This window comes from Periplaneta americana, chromosome 2 (genome assembly GCF_040183065.1).
Source record: "Periplaneta americana isolate PAMFEO1 chromosome 2, P.americana_PAMFEO1_priV1, whole genome shotgun sequence".
Classification (NCBI taxonomy): Eukaryota; Metazoa; Arthropoda; class Insecta; order Blattodea; family Blattidae; genus Periplaneta; species Periplaneta americana.
The window spans coordinates 93,358,706-93,380,324 of NC_091118.1; the positions used below are offsets into that span (position 1 = coordinate 93,358,706).

Genomic DNA, 21,619 nt, shown 5'->3' on the forward strand with positions numbered 1-21,619 from the left:
TAACGAGAGTGTGGAATCAGACAATATAGGACATTATATTGAATATTTAAGTTCCTTACGTGAATTTGACCATTTACTGGCCAATCATCTTGAGAGTTCAACAGTATTTCGTGGTACTTCTCTCGAATTCAGAATGACTTAATATTTGCTATAAGTGGGGTTATGATAAAGAACATAAAACCTTTTGTGGCCATTGTTGTTGAAACAAGTGACTGCTCTAATCAGAGTCAATTGTCCACTGTTTTAAGATACGTCGACAGTACTGCCAATGTTCAAGAATGGTTTATAGGATTCACAAATTTCAGTTCGGACAAAACTGCTGCTGCTTTGTTTCAGAATGTGGAAGGTGTTATAGCAGAATACAATGTCGGCAATAAGTTAATTGCACAGACATACGATGGTGCTTCAGTTATGGCGGGAAATATTAATGGCTTAAAAACAAAAGTTCAAGAAAAGTATCCTCAAGCACTATTTGTCCATTGTTACAGCCATGTTCTCAATTTAGTTTTGCAACAAACTACTTCATCCATTCCAGAATTCCGCATTTTTTTCAAAACACTGTCGGGTTTAGCTGCATTTTTCTCATCATCTCCTAAAAGATCAGAAAACTCAAGGAATTTATGAACAAGGAACTCCCATAAGTAGCACCAACTAGATTGAATTTTACATCTCGGCTTGTAAATACAGTAAAGGAATACAGAGAAAAACGGACTGCTTTCTTTAAAAAATATCATTTGTAATGACTCTGAAGAAAACTGGGATGATGCTGTAAATGTGCAGGCTCAAGGATATTTGAATTTTTTCACACAGTTTCAGAATATATTTCTTCTTGAAGTCTATGCTAGAGTGTTCGCACATACAGATGTGCTCTACAATATTCTTCAGACAAAAAGTCTAGACATTGCATACTACTTGCAAGAGGTATCAAAGTTAAAAAAAAAATACTATATTCGAGTTCAGACGTAGTGGGTTTCCGTCCATATGGAGTAATATGGAAAATGAAAATTATTCAGCCAATACAATGGAACCACCATTAAAGTGAAGAAAAGGAGATGATGAAATGAAATACAGGCAGCTGTACTACAGCATACTAGATCGTATGCACATGGAAATTACTGACAGATTTTCTGATTATGGAAAGCTTCAGTTCACACATCTTCTAGATTCTCAAAAATTTTCTGCTTATAGAGAAAACTTCCCGAATGAGGCACTAAACAAATTATTTCAGTCCTATAACAGTCACTTTGATCAAGTACGTTTGAAAAATGAATTAAGTGTAATATATTGAGCAGAAGTCTTTGATTTTTCGAACAAACCTATCCATGAAATATTATCTGCCATATATGAAAACCAGCTGAACCAAGTTATTCCTGAAGTCCTTAAATTAGCAACATTAATTGTGACAATACCAGCTACGTCAGCATTGGTAGAAAGAACATTTTCTGTGTTGAAGAGAATAAAATCCTACTGTAGATCAACTCATACACAAGAACGTTTATCCGGCTTGGCACTAATATCCATTGAAAAGTCATTTCTACAGAAACTTTGCAAGTGGCCCAACTGTAATTTGAAGGACGAAGTCATCAACGTATTTTCGTCCCAATCAAGACGTCTGGAATTCACATAAATATGTAAGGAATTTTATTATAGGGATTTTAAAACATATTTTGTGTAATAATAGGGTCAGTGGTAGCCCAAACCCTTTAACCAGTATACGCCACTGCCAGAGACTGCATTTATAACATCCCGTGTGAATGCGGCCGCATGTATTTAGGTGAAACGAGCAGACCTCTGTCCACAAAAATTTAAGGAGCACAAGTACAACTTCAAACAATGCCTAATAGATAAATCAAGAATAGTACAACACAGCTTTGAATCCGGACACAAAATAAAGTGGGAAAATACTTCAATCCTACAAACTGAGCGTTCTCTGACACAGGAAATACAAGGAAGCCGCACATATGAGTTTTTCAGACAATGCCATTAGTCAACCTAGCCTAATTCTTCCGGATACTTGGTTACCCATAGTTGAACAAGACATCAGAAATATTCAATACAAGGGGAAGAATGCGGTCACCAACACCACATAGACCATCTGGGGTCATCTCCACCATTAGACAACGCAACCTAGTGTTGCAGCTTAGTAGTAATGTCTACTACCGCTAGGTGGCAGTAGTAGTTTTTTTTATCATGTCCTTTGTTACTAGTTTTTTCCTTTTTTATCTTTCTTTCATTTTCTATCGTGGTATCTTAACACTTATTCATGTTTTAGTTCCCCACCCCCTCCTTTTGTGTGTCTTTCATCAATTTTTTAGTCACTTCACGCCCATCTTCTTTATTCCGTTTGGTTTAGTGCCAACATACTGCTAATGACTTTGGGTTTTTCTTAATTAGAATCTCCACCGAAGCCAGGAATCAATGATCAGTCATACAGAATAGCTGTACGTAACGATCCCAACAGTAGGTTTTTTCCTTTCTCTTCTTCCTTCCACCTGAAGACGAAGGGAGAACCACCCTTCGAAACATTGTCTTAATTTTTGATTGTGACAACCAGCAATGGAAAAAGTCCAAACCCCTCACCTAAACATTAATGATCCACCATTGCTTTCCAACCCCTCATTTAGATCAATATTTCTAGTGCTAGTTGAGAAACTAGTACTAGAATTGAATAGAGAAGAAGTTTTATGCCACGAATTTGAAATCCTCTTTGGTTTCCTCTATAAGTTTTGAAAGACTTGAATTTGAAGCAAATTATTAAGAAAATTCATATGGTGACAATTTAAAACTTAATATAAAAACATTTAACAATTATTTTCCCAAATTTTGACATTATTCTGGGAATACCATCAAATACTAATGGAAAGTGGTCATTTAGTGTTTTAAAATGGATAAAAACTGCTCTGATATATTCAACATTGAATAGCAGACTTCCCAGTTTGGCGACTTCATAACAAATGCTGATAACTAGAATTCAGAGGATGATAAATATAACATCGAAACTAGTCCATGAGGTAAAATAACATCACAATCTAAATCAGGCCTGCACTAACAGCGCTCAACAAGCACGCGGGCTCCTTTGGAGCGGAAGAGCAGTGTTTACCGCTCGCCGAATCAGAGAGGAAGATACATTAGAATGACATAGACTTGCTATAGGTAGAGGAGAGGGAAACGACCACTCAGTTATCTAGTGGAGTGCAGTGTGTAGGCCTATTCTCAATAACTGTTTCACGTTACTTACCTACTGCTACAGTACAGTATGGAGGAATCTAAAAGACGGAACATAACACTTAACATTTAACGATTTACAGCTCGAACTTATTGATCTTCAATGTTACCTAAAGGCTAAAGATCGTTTGAATAATACTACTAGCCTGGTTGAGTTTTACAAGAGTAAACATTAGCAATAATATCCACGACTACACAGGCTGGCTGTGAAAATGATTGCTGTGTTTAGCTCAACATTTATATTTGTGAGCAAGTGTTTTCTATAATAAACTTTAATAAAGGCAGACATCGGACATCTGTAACTGAAGTTTCATTATGATCAGTAGGCTACTGTTCCTTTCAGCTGCCAAAGCATAAAACCTCGTTTTGATGTACTGATAAATAAAAATATAACAAAATGATATTGTACATTTAAGTAGCTATAGAATTTCTATTACTTCTGTAAAGTAAATATTTCTTTATTAATTAATAATAGTCCAAGATAGTTTTGCAAACACTGAACGGGAATTCATTTCATAAGCACTCTTACTAGTACTTCCTTTTGTGTATATCTTGTACGAGATCCACCCCTTCTTCCAGTCTACCCTTATACAGAGAGCAGCTAATATCTGCATTCTGCTCATGAGCTGTGAGCCGGCTCGGAGAGCGCAAACCTTGTGCAGGCCTGATCTAAATATTAACACAGTGAAGTTACTTAATTTAAATACTTTAACAGTCATCAGTGAAATGCTAATGTCCTGTAAGAAATTAACTGAGTCTCTCATTCATCAGTTTGCTGCCATGAAAGCCAGGAAAAAGTACTCTCAGGTGAGTTTTCTTGTATTAGTAGGCCTACTATTTTATTGAATTTTAATGCACGATTTTAATGAGATATGTCTCTATTTCAAAGTTTCCAAGGATTAATAAAGAGCAATTTATCTATATACTTAGAGGGAGTGAAGTAACATTACAACACAAAGTATGTTATTAATAATAATTCATTCATAGTGTTCTGCCCAAGGGGAGGTCTTTCACTGCAAACCCAGCATTCTCCAGTCTTTCCTATTTTCTGCCTTCCTCTTTGGTAATAGTGTCTAAAACAGAGACTAGCTTATGGGCCCAAATTTTATAAATTTGACCCTGTAAGTGAGAATTTTTTTCAAGTATTTACCTTTGAATGTTTCATCTCCCTTTTGCCTTTTCAACTTTATGCAGCAGACTAAGGCCACTCTTCCGTGATACTGTCAGTATGATTCCTTCACTTAAAACATAGTACCAGTACTTCACATTACCGAAAAAATATCAGTGCACAGTGTGCGATCTGAACCCACTATCACAATATCTAATAAAATATACCAAAGCTGCTGGCACTTAAAACTGTTGGGTACATTATGGCTAGTAAAAGACACTAAATTGAAAATACATTTTTTATAACATACAAAATAAATCAATTTGAAGTAAACTTGACGTCCAATAATCCTTTCAAACTAGGAAATAAATTGCGTTCTATTGTTAAAATTGATGCAGCAGGTGGATGGACAGATCAACATAATCCACTCTTATGTGTCAATAAAAGTGGACATAATCATATATCAGAATTTTCATGTTTTGCAGCATCACTTTATTCCAAGTATAATGAAGAAAAGCAAAGTGTATTAATCACTGATAAACAAAATAACAATTAACAAAATGCAAACAATCAATGAGAGGAGAAAAGAATTTTAATTATTAGTAAACTATCTAGTCAATAACATTTGATATTACTTTATTTTCTGGTATTTCAATATACAGAACTATAATTTGAATATTACAGGCATTAGAGGTACAGACAATATTTACTGTTGTAATCAGTAAGCCTGACGTAATACAAATTGTAATACACAATATTTATAAAATTATTACAATAAACATGGAACTTCGAAGTCTATATTTTAAAAACAATAGTCTTATAATGTGGATTACTATTTTCATTGATAAAGCTAACAAGTTGGAACATAGGTTCAGGGTGTTTGAGAATAAGGTGCTAAGGAAAATATTTGGGGCTAAGCGGGATGAAGTTACAGGAGAATGGAGAAAGTTACACAACACAGAACTGCACGCATTGTATTCTTCACCTGACATAATTAGGAACATTAAATCCAGACGTTTGAGATGGGCAGGGCATGTAGCACGTATGGGCGAATCCAGAAATGCATATAGATTTTGTAGTTACATCTTTGTATCCATTTTTTGTGAGGTATGTTAAATTACTACAAATTCATGCAAAAGAATTGTACTTTTATTATATTTGTTCATCATTGAAAATATGGTTCAACATCCAGTATAGTCTTTAGAAAATATTCTTTCTGTTGGCTATAATACATCATCTGACTATAGTCCATAGGGTTGTCAACCCTCCCTTATTTGCCCCTAATTTTTTACAGTCCCCCACTCCCCATATTTTTTTTCTCTTCTTGCATTTTTCTCCCTTATTTTTGCATAATATAAAAATCATTATTCTAAACATTTGATTTTGCCGTGAATGATGATTGTTTATATGATGAATTTTGTTGTTCAAGGGATGCATTGAAATGTGCAGTCTGTAGAAAGTAATGCTCGCCAGAAATGGGTTTTAGTGCTCACTCGTTTAAAATCAAACAATATTAATATTATCAATTTAGAAAAACTGGCTAGTTTTGTTCTAAGCATACCAAGTAGTAATGCTCATACAAAGAGGATGTTTTATCTCATGAACAATAATTGAACATATGTTCGAAACAGGAGTACAACACATCTAATCAAATCAGAGCTGCAAACTGCAATTGACTTCAACTATTACGCGGGACAAAATCTTTCTCAAAATATGCTTAATTCAAGCCTAGCTGCCGAAATGTAGAATAAAGTTGTTTTTAATAACTGAACAGAATAATTTGTCTATTTTATATGTGAAATTTTATCAATTCCTTAATCTCCTGTATTTTCTTCAAAAGAAGTTGGCAATACTAATAATCCACCACTGTGGAGTAACGGTTAGGCACATCTGACTGTGAAACTAGTGGGCTCAGGTTGAAATCCTGGTTGGGACAAGTTACCTAGTTGAGTTTTTTTTTTTTTTTTTTTGGTTTTCCCCTCAATCCATTAAGAGCAAATGCTGGGTACTTTCGGTGCCAAACCTTGGAATCATCTCGCTAACATTATCACCTTCATTTCACCCAGACATTAGATAACCATAGCAGTTGATAAAGCATCGTAAAATAACCAATTAAACGACTATAGATTGTCATTTATTTTCACCAATAGTTTTGACAATCATTTTTGTTCTCGATTATAATTTTAGTGAGGACTGCAGCAAGAGGTAGATCTATTGTGTTTTTTGTGATGGAACAAGCAGCAAAGGCGATGACAACTGTCCATTAAGGAGATGTGTTTCTTCAGATGATAGTAAGTATATCATATACCACAACAATTTTACACTTTTAAGGTTAACGGAAAACAATAATTATAAACTTGAATACATGTGTGTTACTAATAGATATCAGTATATATATATATATATATATATATATACTTAATCATTCTCATTTATTGTATAAGATGGTGGACAAACATTTTTACTGTACAGTCAAGGATTGTTGAAATAACTGAAAGTTAGCAAAAACTGGAATATACGAGGCCTGTCTAAAAAGTATCCGACCTTTAGCCAGAAAAAATATTTCAAATACCTGACGGGGTTGGGACCCTAATCCCCTTCAAAGTAGGCCCCTTGTGCTTGCACACACTTAGCCCACCGATCCTTCCACTGCCGGAAACACCTCTGGAAGTCTTCTTTTGGAATGGTGTTCAGCTCCGTCGTCGCGTTCCGCATTATCTCTTCTCTACTCTCAAAACGGGATCCTTTCAGTGGTGTCTTCAATTTTGGAAACAACCAGAAGTCGCAAGGAGCCAGGTCTGGAGAGTAGGGAGGTTGGCGAACGGTTGTAATTCCATGTTTGGCCAAGAAAGTGTGGATCAATTGGGATGAATGTGCGGGGGCGTTGTCGTGATGCAAGTGCCAGTTGTTCACCATCCACATGTCTGGTCTTTTGCGCCAACTGCGTCACGGAGTCCCGCCGGAGAACATCGTGATAGTACTCCTTTGTCACCATTTGTCCTTCCGGTGCGTATTCGTGATGCACAATTCCACAGACATCAAAGAAAACAGTCAGCATCACCTTGATTTTGCTTCGCACCTGCCGCGCTTTCTTAGGCCTTGGAGACTCGGGATGCTTCCATTGCGACGACTGTCTTTTTGTTTCTGGGTCGTACCCGTACACCCATGACTCATCTCCAGTTATCACGGTGTTCAGAAACCCAGGATCAGTGTTGGCGGTGTCCAGAAGGTCCTGTGCAACGTCACGATGGAGGTCTTTTTGTTCCAGGGACAACAACTTGGGCACGAATTTCGCAGCCACTCGGTTCATGTTCAAATCATCACGCAAAATTGCATGTGCAGAATCTTTACTCACTCCAACCTCTTTGGCAATCTCCCGCACGGTCAAACGATGATCTGCCATCACCAAATTTCGCACCCTCTCAACAACAGCTGCACTCCGAGCAGTTTGGGGCCTGCCACAATGCTGCTCACTCTCTGCTGATGTGAGGCCATCTCTGAATCGGTTGAACCACTCCTTAATTTGTGTTACACCCATCGCATCTTCCCCAAACACCTGCTGAATCTTACGAATTGTTTGACTTTGAGAATCACCAAGCTTTTGACAAAATTTGATGCAGTATCTTTGCTCAATTCGTTCAGTCATCTTGCGAGAAAAGTAAATCCGACAAACACTTAGAACAGCACCTTACTTGGTGACCACCAGCCAGTGACTGGCACAAGCGAATGCGGTGAAAAAATTCAAGCATGCGCATTACGGTTCCTCCTTCCACCGTGCACAGTGGCGCCGCCTTAGACTCACTACTTTGCGCGGGAAAATTTAAGGTCGGATACTTTTTAGACAGGCCTCGTATACTGTCAATTTGTAGACAAGTGTTCTGAGAAGTTAGGGCCAATTTAACTTAATTCAATAAGATTATTTGATAAGTGCTTAGGCAATGTGGCTTAATGTGACACACATATGAGACGTTCAGAAGTCAACATGATTAACTCCTTTTCCAAAGATTTTGAGATATTCAAGGTTAAAGTTAAACACACACTATTAATTCTGTGATGTAGTCGAGAACAATATTGCAGTCTGTAAATATGGTCAATTTAATACATTGCCAACTTATAAACTCTGAAATAACCAAAAGTGGAGTTAATCATGTTGACTTCTGAATGCCTCAGCTAGTACCAGGAATTAGACAACCACATAGAACTATTGTTTGATAATACTATGGTAATGAGGATACATTAGCTTTATTTTTGAGCGACTACCAACATTAATTCAGTAACATAAATTCAATCCTTCATTAACCATAGGTTGGACAGACTGAGTTACGTAATCTAATTAGTGGTTAATTTTAATGCTGTATTAATCTCTGCTGTACAATACTATAATGTTGTAAAAGCTCCATAAAGATAGTCTATACAGTATATGGATTTTTCAAAGAATTTGTAAGAAAGATTGATTTATTCCAGATAAATCAAATTAATAATAATAATAAAACATATTTCGTGTCACAAATGACCATGGTTGAGTTAATTCTGTGGTGTTTGATCAAAACATAACTAAAACAAAAAACTGTTTTGAAATATAACCATTTTTATTTTCATTTTTCCTATACAAATCATAATTCTAGTTTACATACAAATGTGAATGAAAATAATGTAAGATTGGATGAAGATATCACGGCTATGTATACCAAACGAAAGAAAACTTTTTTTTTACATAAGACTGTGCTTTCAGCTAAAAAAAGGCCATTTTTGGAGTTATCATGTTCTGACCAAACACTACAGTTATTAAAAGAGAAAACAAGATCTCTTTATCATATTTTCTTATTTTATTGTTATGGCTGTAGGGTTGTCATCAGTTGTGTTTTGTTTTTTGGTTGTAAGTTAAGTTTAGTCATTGATTTATCAAGAAAACAAAATTTTACACTTTTACCTTTTATTGTTAGTATCAATGAAATTGATAATTTTAAAGTGAAATGAGCACTAACTTCCATGATAAGAATTTGTTAAATAAGAAACGTATAAAAAAAGATGGCCCATTAACAGATAATGCAATAAGCAGACTAAATTTTCTCCAAAGTTAATGAGTACACATTGGTTAAAATTATGTAAATTAAAAATAGACTTTAAAGATAGGCCTAAGTTGAAGATTCTGACATAGTTACAAAACGAGTCAACCAAAATAGACTAATAGCAGCTTATTTGTGAATAAAGTCTGATCACTGACTGAGGCTGATACTTTTGTATAATACCGGTAAGTTAACTGTAGTTTGAGGCTCAAAGAGCGTGCAGCAAGAAGAATGAATTAATGTTTTTAGGATTGTGACCAAAAGAGTCTCATATGAGTGAGCCCATATCAGGATCCCAACATGCCAGATGGAAAAATAGGTCCACTGTGCCTGATAGATCTATAGCGAAAAATATAAAAGTAAGGGGCGCACTTCCGTACAGGGGGAGCGACATTTCTCTAATGTTAGAACCTAGTTTAGGTGTGTGTGTATTAATCGAAAAAATGTCATATAAACATGCGTCCTATTCTCAATATTTTCTAGCCCCTAATTTTCGATTAATACACACACACATACCCACCTAAACTGGACTCTAACCTTAGAGAAATGCCGCTGTCCCTGTACGAAAGCGTGCCCTGTTCTTTTTGTATGGTGTTTATACTGTGAACACTAAATGTTCATATATTCCAGCTTGAAAATGGCAGCAACATTAATTAGACCTAGGCCTACATGAAAAGAAAATAATTTCATTTGTTTTCTGAAACAATTAAAGAAAACTGAAGATTAACACTGAGGCTTATAATAATTTGCCTATATAAATGTGAAATTAACTATGGACTATTATACATATACAGGTTCACATGGCAATCTTCGCAAAAGTGGTAAATAAGTATGGCTGCTTTAGCAGTGGGGCCCAGGAAACATAACACCTCTTTTACAGCCATAGGTTAATGAAATTTACCTCTTTGACGAAGTTTATCATTTACATTAATAGTTTATAACTCATTATTTAATTAATATTACCAATGTGCATTATGCTTTGCCACTATTCTTGCTATGAAATCATTGTGGCTAGCATATAGTGATAAATCTTTGCTAATATCCATCCAACGGACATTTACTGCATCATCACCTGCACACAAGGGAAATGAACCTACTGAAGTTCCACTCTCGTCATGAAAATTCATTGCGACGGTTTCCATCCACGCATTATCGGTGTTTCGATGATCATCAACATAACCACGATAAACTTCTTCACCACCATCAAAAAATTTGTCTATCATGGCTCTAGAATTTTCTTTTTCAACGTCATTACTTTCAAGTACATTCAGAGCTTCCTCCATGAATTCTCTTTTTAGGGTAGAGGTAACTACTTCACCTGGATCAACCATTCCACCAGGAATCGCCCATTCTCCTGTGTCCCTTCTTTGTATTGCAACAAACTGAAGAACTGGTTTCTTTGTGTCCGAATTAAGTTCCATCTCATGTGACTCACCTCTCTTCCATCTAGTTACAACTGGATCTGCTGCATGATTTGGCCCCCATCTTCCTAATATTCCTCTTCCCCTTAGACCAGTACGTCCCATTGGATTCAATGGATATTTGTCAACAATGCTATAGACATCTGTATAACTTCTTCGGTTTATATTTCCATCAACTTCGTTCCATTTTGGATGAAACATTTTGTCCTCTATGTCAAGATCTGCCCAAGGCTGTCCATTAATATGAGGTGCTGTATACATAGCTGGTTTGTATTCTTCCCACACGACCTGCCATGGTACCTTGTCATCAGGTACTTTAAGGCGAGTTACAGTATTATTTGTTCTAGGATAGAACTGTTGCCTGCATTTTTTATGAAGCATTCTGAACAAAGCTGTTCTATTAGTTACCATGTACTGGGCAATGGAATCAACACCTGCAGGACGACAGTAATCTCTCTGATGACACAATAGAGATGACGAACACACGTCGTATGAAACGGGGATGTCAAGCAGGCTATTCAAGATACTAATAAAAAGTCCCCACCGACTAATCATAAAAATATCAATGACAGCTAGCTTTGTTAGTGAAACATAAGGCGAGGTACACGCACTTCTAATTATTATAACCTAACACAAATTCATACATTCTATTAATAAGTGTATTTTTAAACAGGAACATATTAATTTCACTTATCCGTATTCTAAATACAAAAACCGACACGCTCGGGCTCGCCAACTTAACAGTGCACTTTGTCAGCCATAATTTTTCCGATACCAACTAATCAAATTGATTTTCCCTCCAGTCATTGCAGATTTGATACTTCGCCATGCAGCCGTGTGCGGTAACTACATTTTATACGTCATCAGTTATCAGCAAACATGGCTGCTACTGGAATAAGTTTTAGGTGGTTGGATATACTAGAAAAGGAATTCGATAAAGCCTTCGTAGATTTGGATATTTTAATTGGTACGAAACGGTCATACAGAAGAAATGCAATGCTTGTATTTCAATACTTTAGTTGCACCAAATGTTATTTATTTTTTTCACGTGTTGACAGATGTCATTGAAAGTATCGACATTGACAACCTATAGACGGAAAAGTTTAGGTTACGTTTGGCCATTAAATTCCATTAATGAAATGCATGTACAAATGTAGTAAAATTTCTTGATGTTAATGTAGATATGATTCCTATATTTCTTCCCTTGATATTAGGTTAGAAACAACAACTCATGAAATAAAGTACCGGTCGTGAAAATATTCCACACAATTTTCGTCTAATGATTGATGTATAAGGACTTCTGTTGCTGAATTGCAGTTATGTAGAATTTCAGAAGTTCTTACGAAATTACTTTTTTCATTTTAAAGTTATTACAAAATTATTCGTAATAAAATGTAGACCTATAGCCTACTTTGATTATCCGAACATATTAATAAGAAATAATGTTGCAAGATAGACTAGACTGTGTGATAAATTTTATAAGTATTATGATTATTATTATCATTATTAACAATGTTACCATTATCATTATTATTATTATTATTATTATTATTATTATTATTATTATTATTTTGCACCCATTTAGGAAATTGGTAGTAGTAACTTAGAGGCTAAGCTAAATGTCTATAATAATCTCGAGTTAAATGTAGGCCTACTTTAATTCTTTTGCAAGTGGTAAAAATGAACAGGTTGATTGTGAAAGGCAGTAATTAAAATGTATATGTCAACAAACGCTTGTATAACATCAATGAATAGAAGAGCTTCATTCCAAACACTATTTTAAGGCCGTGTCTCAAAGCTGAAGTGAACTAGAATATTTGCTAGAATTTTGACTAAATAGCCGGATGTGATGTTACAAGTTATGATCCAAAGCTACATAGTGCATAGCAATCAAGTCTGTAGTAGCTAGTAAACGAAAATGCTTGCTCGATTGTTGACTTGTTCACTAAATAAACATGGATACCTCATCAGCAATTGAGGTTATGAAATCTGAAAATGCTTTGGAAGTGAAATAATGTAAATATAATGTAGAATAACACGTTAACTATGAACACTGACATTGTTAGTACTTTCTGTACAATGTTTTAAACATTATTGTAATATATTAAGCCCTCATCTTTTCCACATAATTTCTAATGAAACTGGATTAGGACACTGCCTTCTTAATTCAGTGCTGCACCGTCATGGTTTTTAGAAAAATAGTCTATGAAGAAGGCCATGTTGCAAGCATACATTTCCAAAGCTCCTTAGGCCGTTTCTCAAAGCTACATTTTCAGCTGAAGTGAACTAGATTGTTGACTGAATAGCCGGATGTGACGTCAGAAGTTATGATCCAAAGCTACATAGTGCATAGCAATCAAGTCCGTAGTAGCTAGTAAACGAAAATGCTTGCTCGATTGTTGACTTGTGCACTAAACAATCATGGATACCTCATCAGAATTTGGGGTTATGAAATTTTAAAATGCTTTGGAAGTGAAATAATGTAAATATAGTGTAGAATAACACGTTAACTTTGAACACTGACATTGTTAGTACCTTCTGTACAATGTTTTAAACATTATTGTAATATATTAAGCCCTTATCTTTTCCACATAAGTCGTAATGGAACTGCATTAGGACACTGCCTTCTTAATTCAGTGTTCCACCGTGATGTCATGGTTTTTAGAAAAATAGTCAATGAAGAAGGCCATGTTTCAAGCATACATTTCCAAAGCTCCCTAGTGTGTAGTTTACAAGTCATCTAGTTGCTGGTCACTTGTGTGTAGTATGGACTTGAGCTTTGAGACACGGCCCTAGTGTATAGTTTACAAGTCACCTAGTTGCTAGTCACTAGTGTGTAGTTTGGACTTGAGCTTTGAGAGACGGCCTAAGTAATTTTTTTCTATTAATGTTATTCACATTATACCAGTCACAAAAACATACCAAAACCAAAGATATGCCGGTGTTCCTTTTTGAGTTTGAATCAAGAATGTGCTCTAAGAATAATGGTTTATGAAAATTCAATAACCGCTTAAGTCATAATATTTATTATTTCAAAATGACACGTATGTCATAATTCATGCCTTCATTTTCAGATATAGATTGTCTGTTATCCTTTTTTTGTTAGGTTATTTAGAGACGTTTTCCTATTTACCTGAATATTGACTGAATAACAACATTTTATCTTTCATGAAGTCTACATTTCATTATTCATTGTGGGGAAAGGAACTGGCCACCCTACCACCTTATCTTCTGGCTTAGTTGCCTCATTAGTGATGTCTTATTAGGTTTGTTTCTATTGCAAAGTCTAACTGGTTTGAATAGTTGCGAGCATGCACACATGGATTTTACTGTTTGTAGGCCTAGGCCTATATAGTGATAATTTCTAACTCTGACTGTTGCTGACTAAAAGTCGCTTGTCCTTATAGCATGTCAGTTCGTCACAAACCAATTCCTTATGGTCAGAATTGATTTGCAGATCAAGTGCAAATTAATCTCTAATCACAGTTGACACATGCTCATTGAGATAGTTGTGCTGCACCTTTATCCATTGGAGCAACACAAATGTACTTTTTGTATTAATTTTTTATGTTTCCTTGGTTAATTACGTCTTCAACATACTAGATTACTCGGTTATGAGAGAAGTTTTATATGATATTCCTATTGAATTTGGTATTCCGAAGAAATAAGTTCGATTTCAGTGAAACGTACAGTAGAGTCCGTATAGGCCAGTTTCTTTTGGATGCTTTCCCAATTCACTGTGGGTTAAAGCAAGGAAATCCACTATCACCTTTATTTTTTAACTTTGCTGTAGGAGTGTATCTTTAGAAAAGTCCAGGATAATAGAGAGGGTTTGGAATTGAATGGGTTACATCAGCTGCTTGTCTATGCAGATGATGTGAATATGTTAGGAGAAAATCCACAAACGATTAGGGAAAACACGGATATTTTACTTGAAGCAAGTAAAGAAGTAGGTTTGGAAGTAAATTCTGAAAAGGTAAAGTACCGGTATATGGTTATGTCTCGTGAACAGAATATTGTACGAAATGGATACCAATATATAAAAATTGGAAATTTATCCTTTGAAGAGGTGGAAGAATTGAAGCAACATTAACATAAATATAAATGACACTCGGGAGGAAATTAAACGCAGAATAAATGTAGGAAATGCCTGTTATTATTTGGTTGAGAAACTTATTGTCATTCAGTCTGCTCCCAAAAAATCTGAAAGTTAAAATTTATAAAACAGTTACCTATAACCTATTACTGGTTGTTCTGTATGGTTGTGAAACTTGGACATTCACCTGACATTATTAGAAACATTAAGTCCAGATGTTTTTAGATGGGGAGGATATATAGCACATATGGGCGAATCCAAAAATGCATATAGAGTGTTAGTTGGGAGACCAGAGAGAAAAATACCTTTGGCGAGGCCAAGACGTAGATGGGAGGATAATATTAAAATGGATTTCACGGAGATGGAATATGATGGTAGAGACTGGACGGGCTTATGTGAGAGTGGCAATGAACCTCTGGGTTCCTTAAAACCATAAGTAAGTAAGTAATAATAATAATAATAATAGTAGTAGTAGGCCTAATAATAAACTTTGTAATGTGAACAACACTGTTATTTACTTTGTATCATATATTGAGGTTGGTACAGTTTTCAAACAGTTGTCAAACCATAACAAAGTTGTTGTAGAAACAAACCTTTTGTTGTCACTTATATGTTCAAACCTGTCTCCGGACAGTTGACTAAACAACAACAGGATCATTAAAGGCAAGATTCCTCTCATTTAGGTACATGTACTGTTTCATCACCTGAGATGTGAGTATTCAGTGCTTCTTCATAGATTCTTTCTCGTCGTCGTTCAAGTCAACTTATTTCAGTAGTCTTTTAACATCCTTCGTCTTCTTGTGACTGATACAATTAACACGAGCAGTTTTTGCATTGTTGAAATTTGGAACTTGTTTTAAGTTTCTCTTCAAGACAGCTGAATAGGAGCTCAATCTAGAATAGGCATTTTTGTGACCAATGGCCTTATAATCCTTGTAGAAATGCAGAACTCGTACTTGCGAGAGTTTTTTGGTATCAGTGACTTGAAAATGCCCATGGAAAATGTCTTTAGTCCTTGAAGATCCACTCCATTCCATGCATTTTCACCTGTTCATATTCAGTTAGAATCTTGTACTGTTCTGGACTTTTCAACATATCATAGTGTGTCTATTTCTCTTTTTTGTGTCCAAATATTCTATCTGCAGGTAAATAGGAAATTATTTCTAAATGACCTAACAAAAAAAAAGGATAAGACTGTCCACACCTGTGGAGTAACGGCTAGCGCATCTGGCCGTGAAACCAGGTGGCCCGGGTTCGAATCCCGGTCGGGGCAAATTACCTGGTTGAGGTTTTTTCTGGGGTTTTCCCTCAACCCAATATGAGCAAATGCTGGGTAACTATCGGTTGCTGGATCCCAGATTCATTTCACCAGCATTATCACCTTCATCTCATTCAGACGCTAAATAACCTGAGATGTTGATACAACATTGTAAAATAACCCACTAAAAAAAAAAAAAGAAGGTAACAGACTATATTGAAAAATGAAGGCATGAATTATGACTTAAGTGTCATTTGGAAATAATATTTTGAATGACTTAGATGAACTTTGCAGAAAACTATGATTTTTAAGACCTTGTTTCAATAGAAGTGAAGTGAGTTTTGCAGGTTTTGCAAAAACAAGTATATGTATCTCAACCTAAGAGAAGTTAATATCACAAAAAGAAAGAAGTTATAAAAATTGGCTTAAAGAGATGTTTGGAATTGTGATTTGATTTTCCTGATTAGTGAACTAACTTATTCAGATTCAAGTACACTTAGACTACTTTTATAAATTAATCACAACAGAATTGGTCATGGTAGTAGAGTTGGAATCACGTGATGGTGTAACTCATTCAAACCCATATAATAATTGATAATTTTGTCTTGAATAAGGCCAATTTCATTAAAGACTTACTTCAGGGTGTTAATAAATAGTCCAGCAGAAAATTTTGTTAGGTTACTGGAATATCAGTATTTACTGTGTTAGTAGTCCCATGCCATAGCGTCGCGGTCTAAGGCATCCCGCCTAGGACTTGCGTTACGGAATGTGCGCTGGTTCGATTCCTCATGGGGGAAGAAATTTTCTCGTGAATTTTCGGCCAGTATATGGGATCGGTGCCCACCCAGCATCGTGATGCACTTGGAGAGCTATGATAGGTAGCGAAATCCGGTTGTGAATACCAGCTATAACGGCTGGGGGGATCATCGTGCTAACCACACAATACCTCCATTCTGGTTGTATGATCGTCCACCTCTGCTTCGGCATGTGGGCGTGAGGCCAGCAGCCGGCTGGTCGGTCTAGGCCCTTCACTGGCTGTAGCGCCACGGATTAAAAACTATGTTAGTAGGTACCAAAATTTATATAGGCCACCTATCATTACTGTTTATAGTCGTTTTTTTTTTATAGGAGATCTTGATGCAGAAGATCCAGACGTTGTCTACACAGCACGCCAGAAGATGGCAACGCTGAGTTCCTGTTTTGCACAGCTTACACACAAGGCGCAAACAATTTTCCAAAACAGTGCCAAAGTTGAGGTTAGTGAAAATGATATTTAGTTACTAATCATTTTTGTACTGTTATTAAAATAATGTCACACATTTCCTCTACTTTGCCAAGTGTCTTTTTTTGTCTTACGTGAAATGTCTACAGGATGTTATAATAGGCCTATGTAAATTTAAGTCCTTTGGAAAACTTAAATAGTCTGAAACAGTTACAAAAAATAGAAATGCTTTTCCCAACATTTTCATTTTTATATTGTCAAAACAATAAGAATTCTGAATATAATGTTAATATTTACTACATTTCAACATTATGAAATGGAAAATGTTTACTGTATAAAATAGTAATATGCATTACAAGAGCGGTATGTTGATGTTTTCTTGTTCGAGGAAAAGATTGAAAAAGCGAAACATAGTTGAGCTTTTTTAATTTCCGAGAACATGAAAACAAACATACCGCTCGTGTATCGTACATTATTTTGTGCGAAGATCGTTTATTACATACCTGAAAGAGGAATTTCTAATTAGTTGCAATGAAATCTCCATCTTGGTTTCTGTTCAATGACGGCAACTTTTAAAAACTAAAATATCTATCTTCAACATTGTTGCTATAAAATGTTTTCTGTGTTTACTATATTCTAGCAGGCCGTGATATACGTCTGTCTTTTTTTTCCCCCAGTCTATAAATGCGAACTTAAAACAAACGGTAAGGTTATGTAATGATTTATTTTTCATTTTAATATTTTAACAATATTATTTATATAACATATTGCAGTAATAACATCGGCATCTGGAATCTTGTTGATTTTTTCACGGCTTCCTTAATGTTACTTGCATTACAAATGCAGTAACTTTTGTGGTGTTGTAGAGTTTACTTAATTTTTGCAAATATTTAAAAACAATAATTAACAGTGCAATTTAGGCGAAATTGCAGTGGTAAGTTTCCAATTTATAATTATTGCTATGTTAAACGACTCTAAAAATAATATGTTAAAAGCCTAAAGCAGTAAAATGAATATGGCGCTTAAGCGGTAAGAAGAGGGAAATTCTTATGTGTGTTACGTTGGGAATACTGAATGTGGTATTTCACACTTACCGCATATTGGTTTTGTGCGGAAAGCAAGCAAATACGCATGATCTCACACAAAAATTCTTTTCATTCTCCAGTTTTCCAAAAATTAAAGAGCACAAAATTTTTATAACACTGCACATTCCTTCATAGGACCATTCAATCTTCACGCAAACACTTCGCACAAATTTTCCTGGAGCCCTCCAAGCAAGTAGGAACTCCACATCGAGAGCGTGGATATAAGTTTTTTTCTCTTCAAACTTGGAAACCACGTTATACCTGGGACAGAACAACTAGAGGCTTCAGTGACGTCACTACAGAAGAACCCACACACAGCAGAATTGTTCGTTGCACTACAAACTGAAAACGTTGACCATCTACTTTCACTGATCCAGCTGCGCTCTCACAATACAATAACGTCTGTTCAGAAAATGTTTTGCAGCTGAATGGTACCATATACCTGCTAGTGCGGGAGGAGGGGGTGGTCGGACAGTAAAAGTAACGGTCTCCAAGCTTCTAGATGTTCTGTCCCCAGTATACCTAGAAGGTTCTGATTTTTCCGCCTTGTTTACATGTAGAGATGATAGTTATTAGTTATACCACACAACAATCCGAAACATTAAAAGAAATAAGAAAAAATGTATGTGAAATACACGCAATCGACTACTCTAGTACATCCACAGTCTAGTATATACAGTCACGAAGCTTGGGATGGTTTTTTGCATTTCTCGCAATAGTTGGTAGTTGCTTGGAGTGCTGTGAGTACTAGGAACAATAGACTGTGCCACTGCCATCATGATCTATACAGACTGTAAGGCAGACCATGTGACTCGCTAACCCGATCATGAAGGGCAGTGTTTCAACCATATAAATTAGTTGGAATGCATAAAGAATGATATATATTTCTCTAAAATGTAGTGTAATTGCATTAATAAAATTGAAAACAATGATTATGAGACACTTCAGACATAATTCACTTGCGAGTTAAGGTGTAATATTATTTTTGGGGTGAAAATTACGTTGTTCGTATGTGTAATAGGCCTACCTGCCTTTATTTCGATTAAATATTGCGAAATTATTGTACATTCATTTATGCATGATTCAATAATTTTCAGTTGCACCGCATGGATATTTAGATATGTTGAAATTATAGGTTATGTTTACTGTACCAGCACTTCAATATTTGCATTTATACATTATAATTAAGCATAATGCCAGGTATGATACCCCACACATTCAATTTGTCTGTATTTGAATACTACAATTGAGTATTGAATTATTGTATTTATCTACTACCTAAGAGACGAAGTAACACAATCGCACGTGCACCAATTTTATAGGAGAGGTATGGTAAATTTTCTGTCTACAATTAAGGAAGGTAGATGTGCTAAATTAAAATCACAATATAAATTCTTTTTTATTATATCTCAAAATAGCTTCCATTCTAAATTTAAAATGTTGATGCGAACAGATTATGTTAACATGTAAAATTCTCTTCACATTAAAATAACACAGTTTTGTAATTATTTCTGCAACATATTATGCAACAAGAAGTAAATGGAACTTATGGACACATTACATTAAATAACACTTAGCAATGATACGCAATAAAGTTATAATATTTCACTGAGCTCCATGCACTGAAATAGAAAACCTGAACATACATTACAGCCTGGTCTAGATCGAAAAGGCATTGACTGTGCTGTATTTCGCATTGTTATGAAAAGTTGTGTAAACTGTGAAATGTTCGTTATCAGTTGTAAAAACTGTAAATGGCTAAAATACAATGATTTGAATAATAATATGGGACAAGGAGACGTTTGTACCGGTAGTACTATAAATTGTAAGAAAAACAGGTAAGAATTATCCTTCTTCTGATAGATCTAGGCAGGGGCGTATTTTGCAGGCTACCGGGGCTACCGGCAGTAGCCCAAGGAAATTACAAAAGAAAAAGTTTATAATATAACATAATGTAATAATTTTGTATTATTAGTTTTACCATAGTAATTAAAATTAAAGTAATTGTTAGATATATTTTGTGTAATAATAGGGTCAGCGGTAGCCCAAACCCTTTAACCAGTATACGCTTCTGGATCTAGGAAGGTGAAAATATAATATATACTTTATGAAAATAATATATAAACCTTATGTATTTCATATTTCAATAATGGAAGGAAGATGTTAATTTTTTCAAAAGACACGATATCGAAAGTATACATTTTATTGTCTGCTAGGGAAAGGTTCTGTGATGAGGTGATAGTAGCGATCCTGGTGGTTAGCAACTATCTATGGATGCATATTTATTAAATATTGAGCTTCGTGATTGTATTACTAGACTGTAGTACATCTGTGAGACCGCTTCAAACAAACTGAACTGAATATCACTTGAGAAAAAATTGAGATAATCCGCCTTACCTTCTCATGATGCAGGTCTCATTCAAACTGAAAGGTAGACAAAGCAATGGAGGAATTGGCTTGAAGATAAGATAAATGAAGAAGAAGGGAAACAGGGAGCAGTCTAGCAGACAGTCGATAGTACTTAAGGGTTAACAATGTTTTTAACGGTGAAAGTTATTCATTGTCGAAATTTAACTGGGCATGAAATAGCCAAAATATTTTGCCTGGAGTGCTTTGCAGGAATAGAGTTTGTTTAAAGGCATGAACATCCACGTCCCTTCCGGGTTTACTTCCCTACAGTAGAAAGACATGCTAAGGATTGTATCACCCTTTGCTGGGTTTGAACATACTAACTTCGGATCCTACATGTTATTTGCTAGACCAACAAGGACGACTATCTGCTGGATCATTACCAAGAGTTTGTCTCCATCACTGAAGTTTGAATTAGAATTGTTGTAGATTAATAAGCACTGATAGCTTAGCCTAATTTGAGAAAACTAGTACAGTATACAACAAAATTCGTTATCAGTATTTAAATGTAAGTAGAGCCAAGAAAATTATCATATTGTTAGATTTTGTGTGCATTGTTGCAACAGCAGGAGCAGCAGCATAAAAGACAGGTATGTACTGAACTGAAGGAAAATTATTCTTCGTCCTGTATTAGTCTTATTAGCATTTATCACAGTTAAATCTCATTTCATGGAGTATGTGTTTACATTGAAGTCTAACCTTCCATTCATTTCTGCAATCATCTTTTAA

At 35.4% G+C, this 21,619-nt stretch overlaps 2 protein-coding genes across 6 annotated transcripts in view; one reads left to right on the forward strand and one right to left on the reverse strand.

Moving 5' to 3' along the window:
• Nucleotides 1–4,952: 4,952 nt before the first annotated feature.
• On the reverse strand, nt 4,953–11,375 carry LOC138694440 (putative nudix hydrolase 6). The gene has a single exon (XM_069818148.1). It carries the CDS (start codon nt 11,373–11,375, stop codon nt 10,359–10,361), a length of 1,017 nt encoding a protein of 338 aa, XP_069674249.1. The 3' UTR covers nt 4,953–10,358.
• Nucleotides 11,376–11,659: 284 nt separating this feature from the next.
• Nucleotides 11,660–21,619, forward strand: part of LOC138694437 (Golgi-associated PDZ and coiled-coil motif-containing protein-like) — a 412,856-nt gene continuing 402,896 nt past the window's right edge. For all 5 annotated transcript variants that reach the window (XM_069818142.1, XM_069818143.1, XM_069818139.1 and 2 more), the window contains exons 1-2: nt 11,660–11,787; nt 17,303–17,430. In XM_069818142.1, the coding sequence (XP_069674243.1) occupies nt 11,700–11,787; nt 17,303–17,430 (216 nt within the window). In that variant the 5' untranslated portion in view covers nt 11,660–11,699. The remainder of the gene's footprint in view (nt 11,788–17,302; nt 17,431–21,619) is intronic.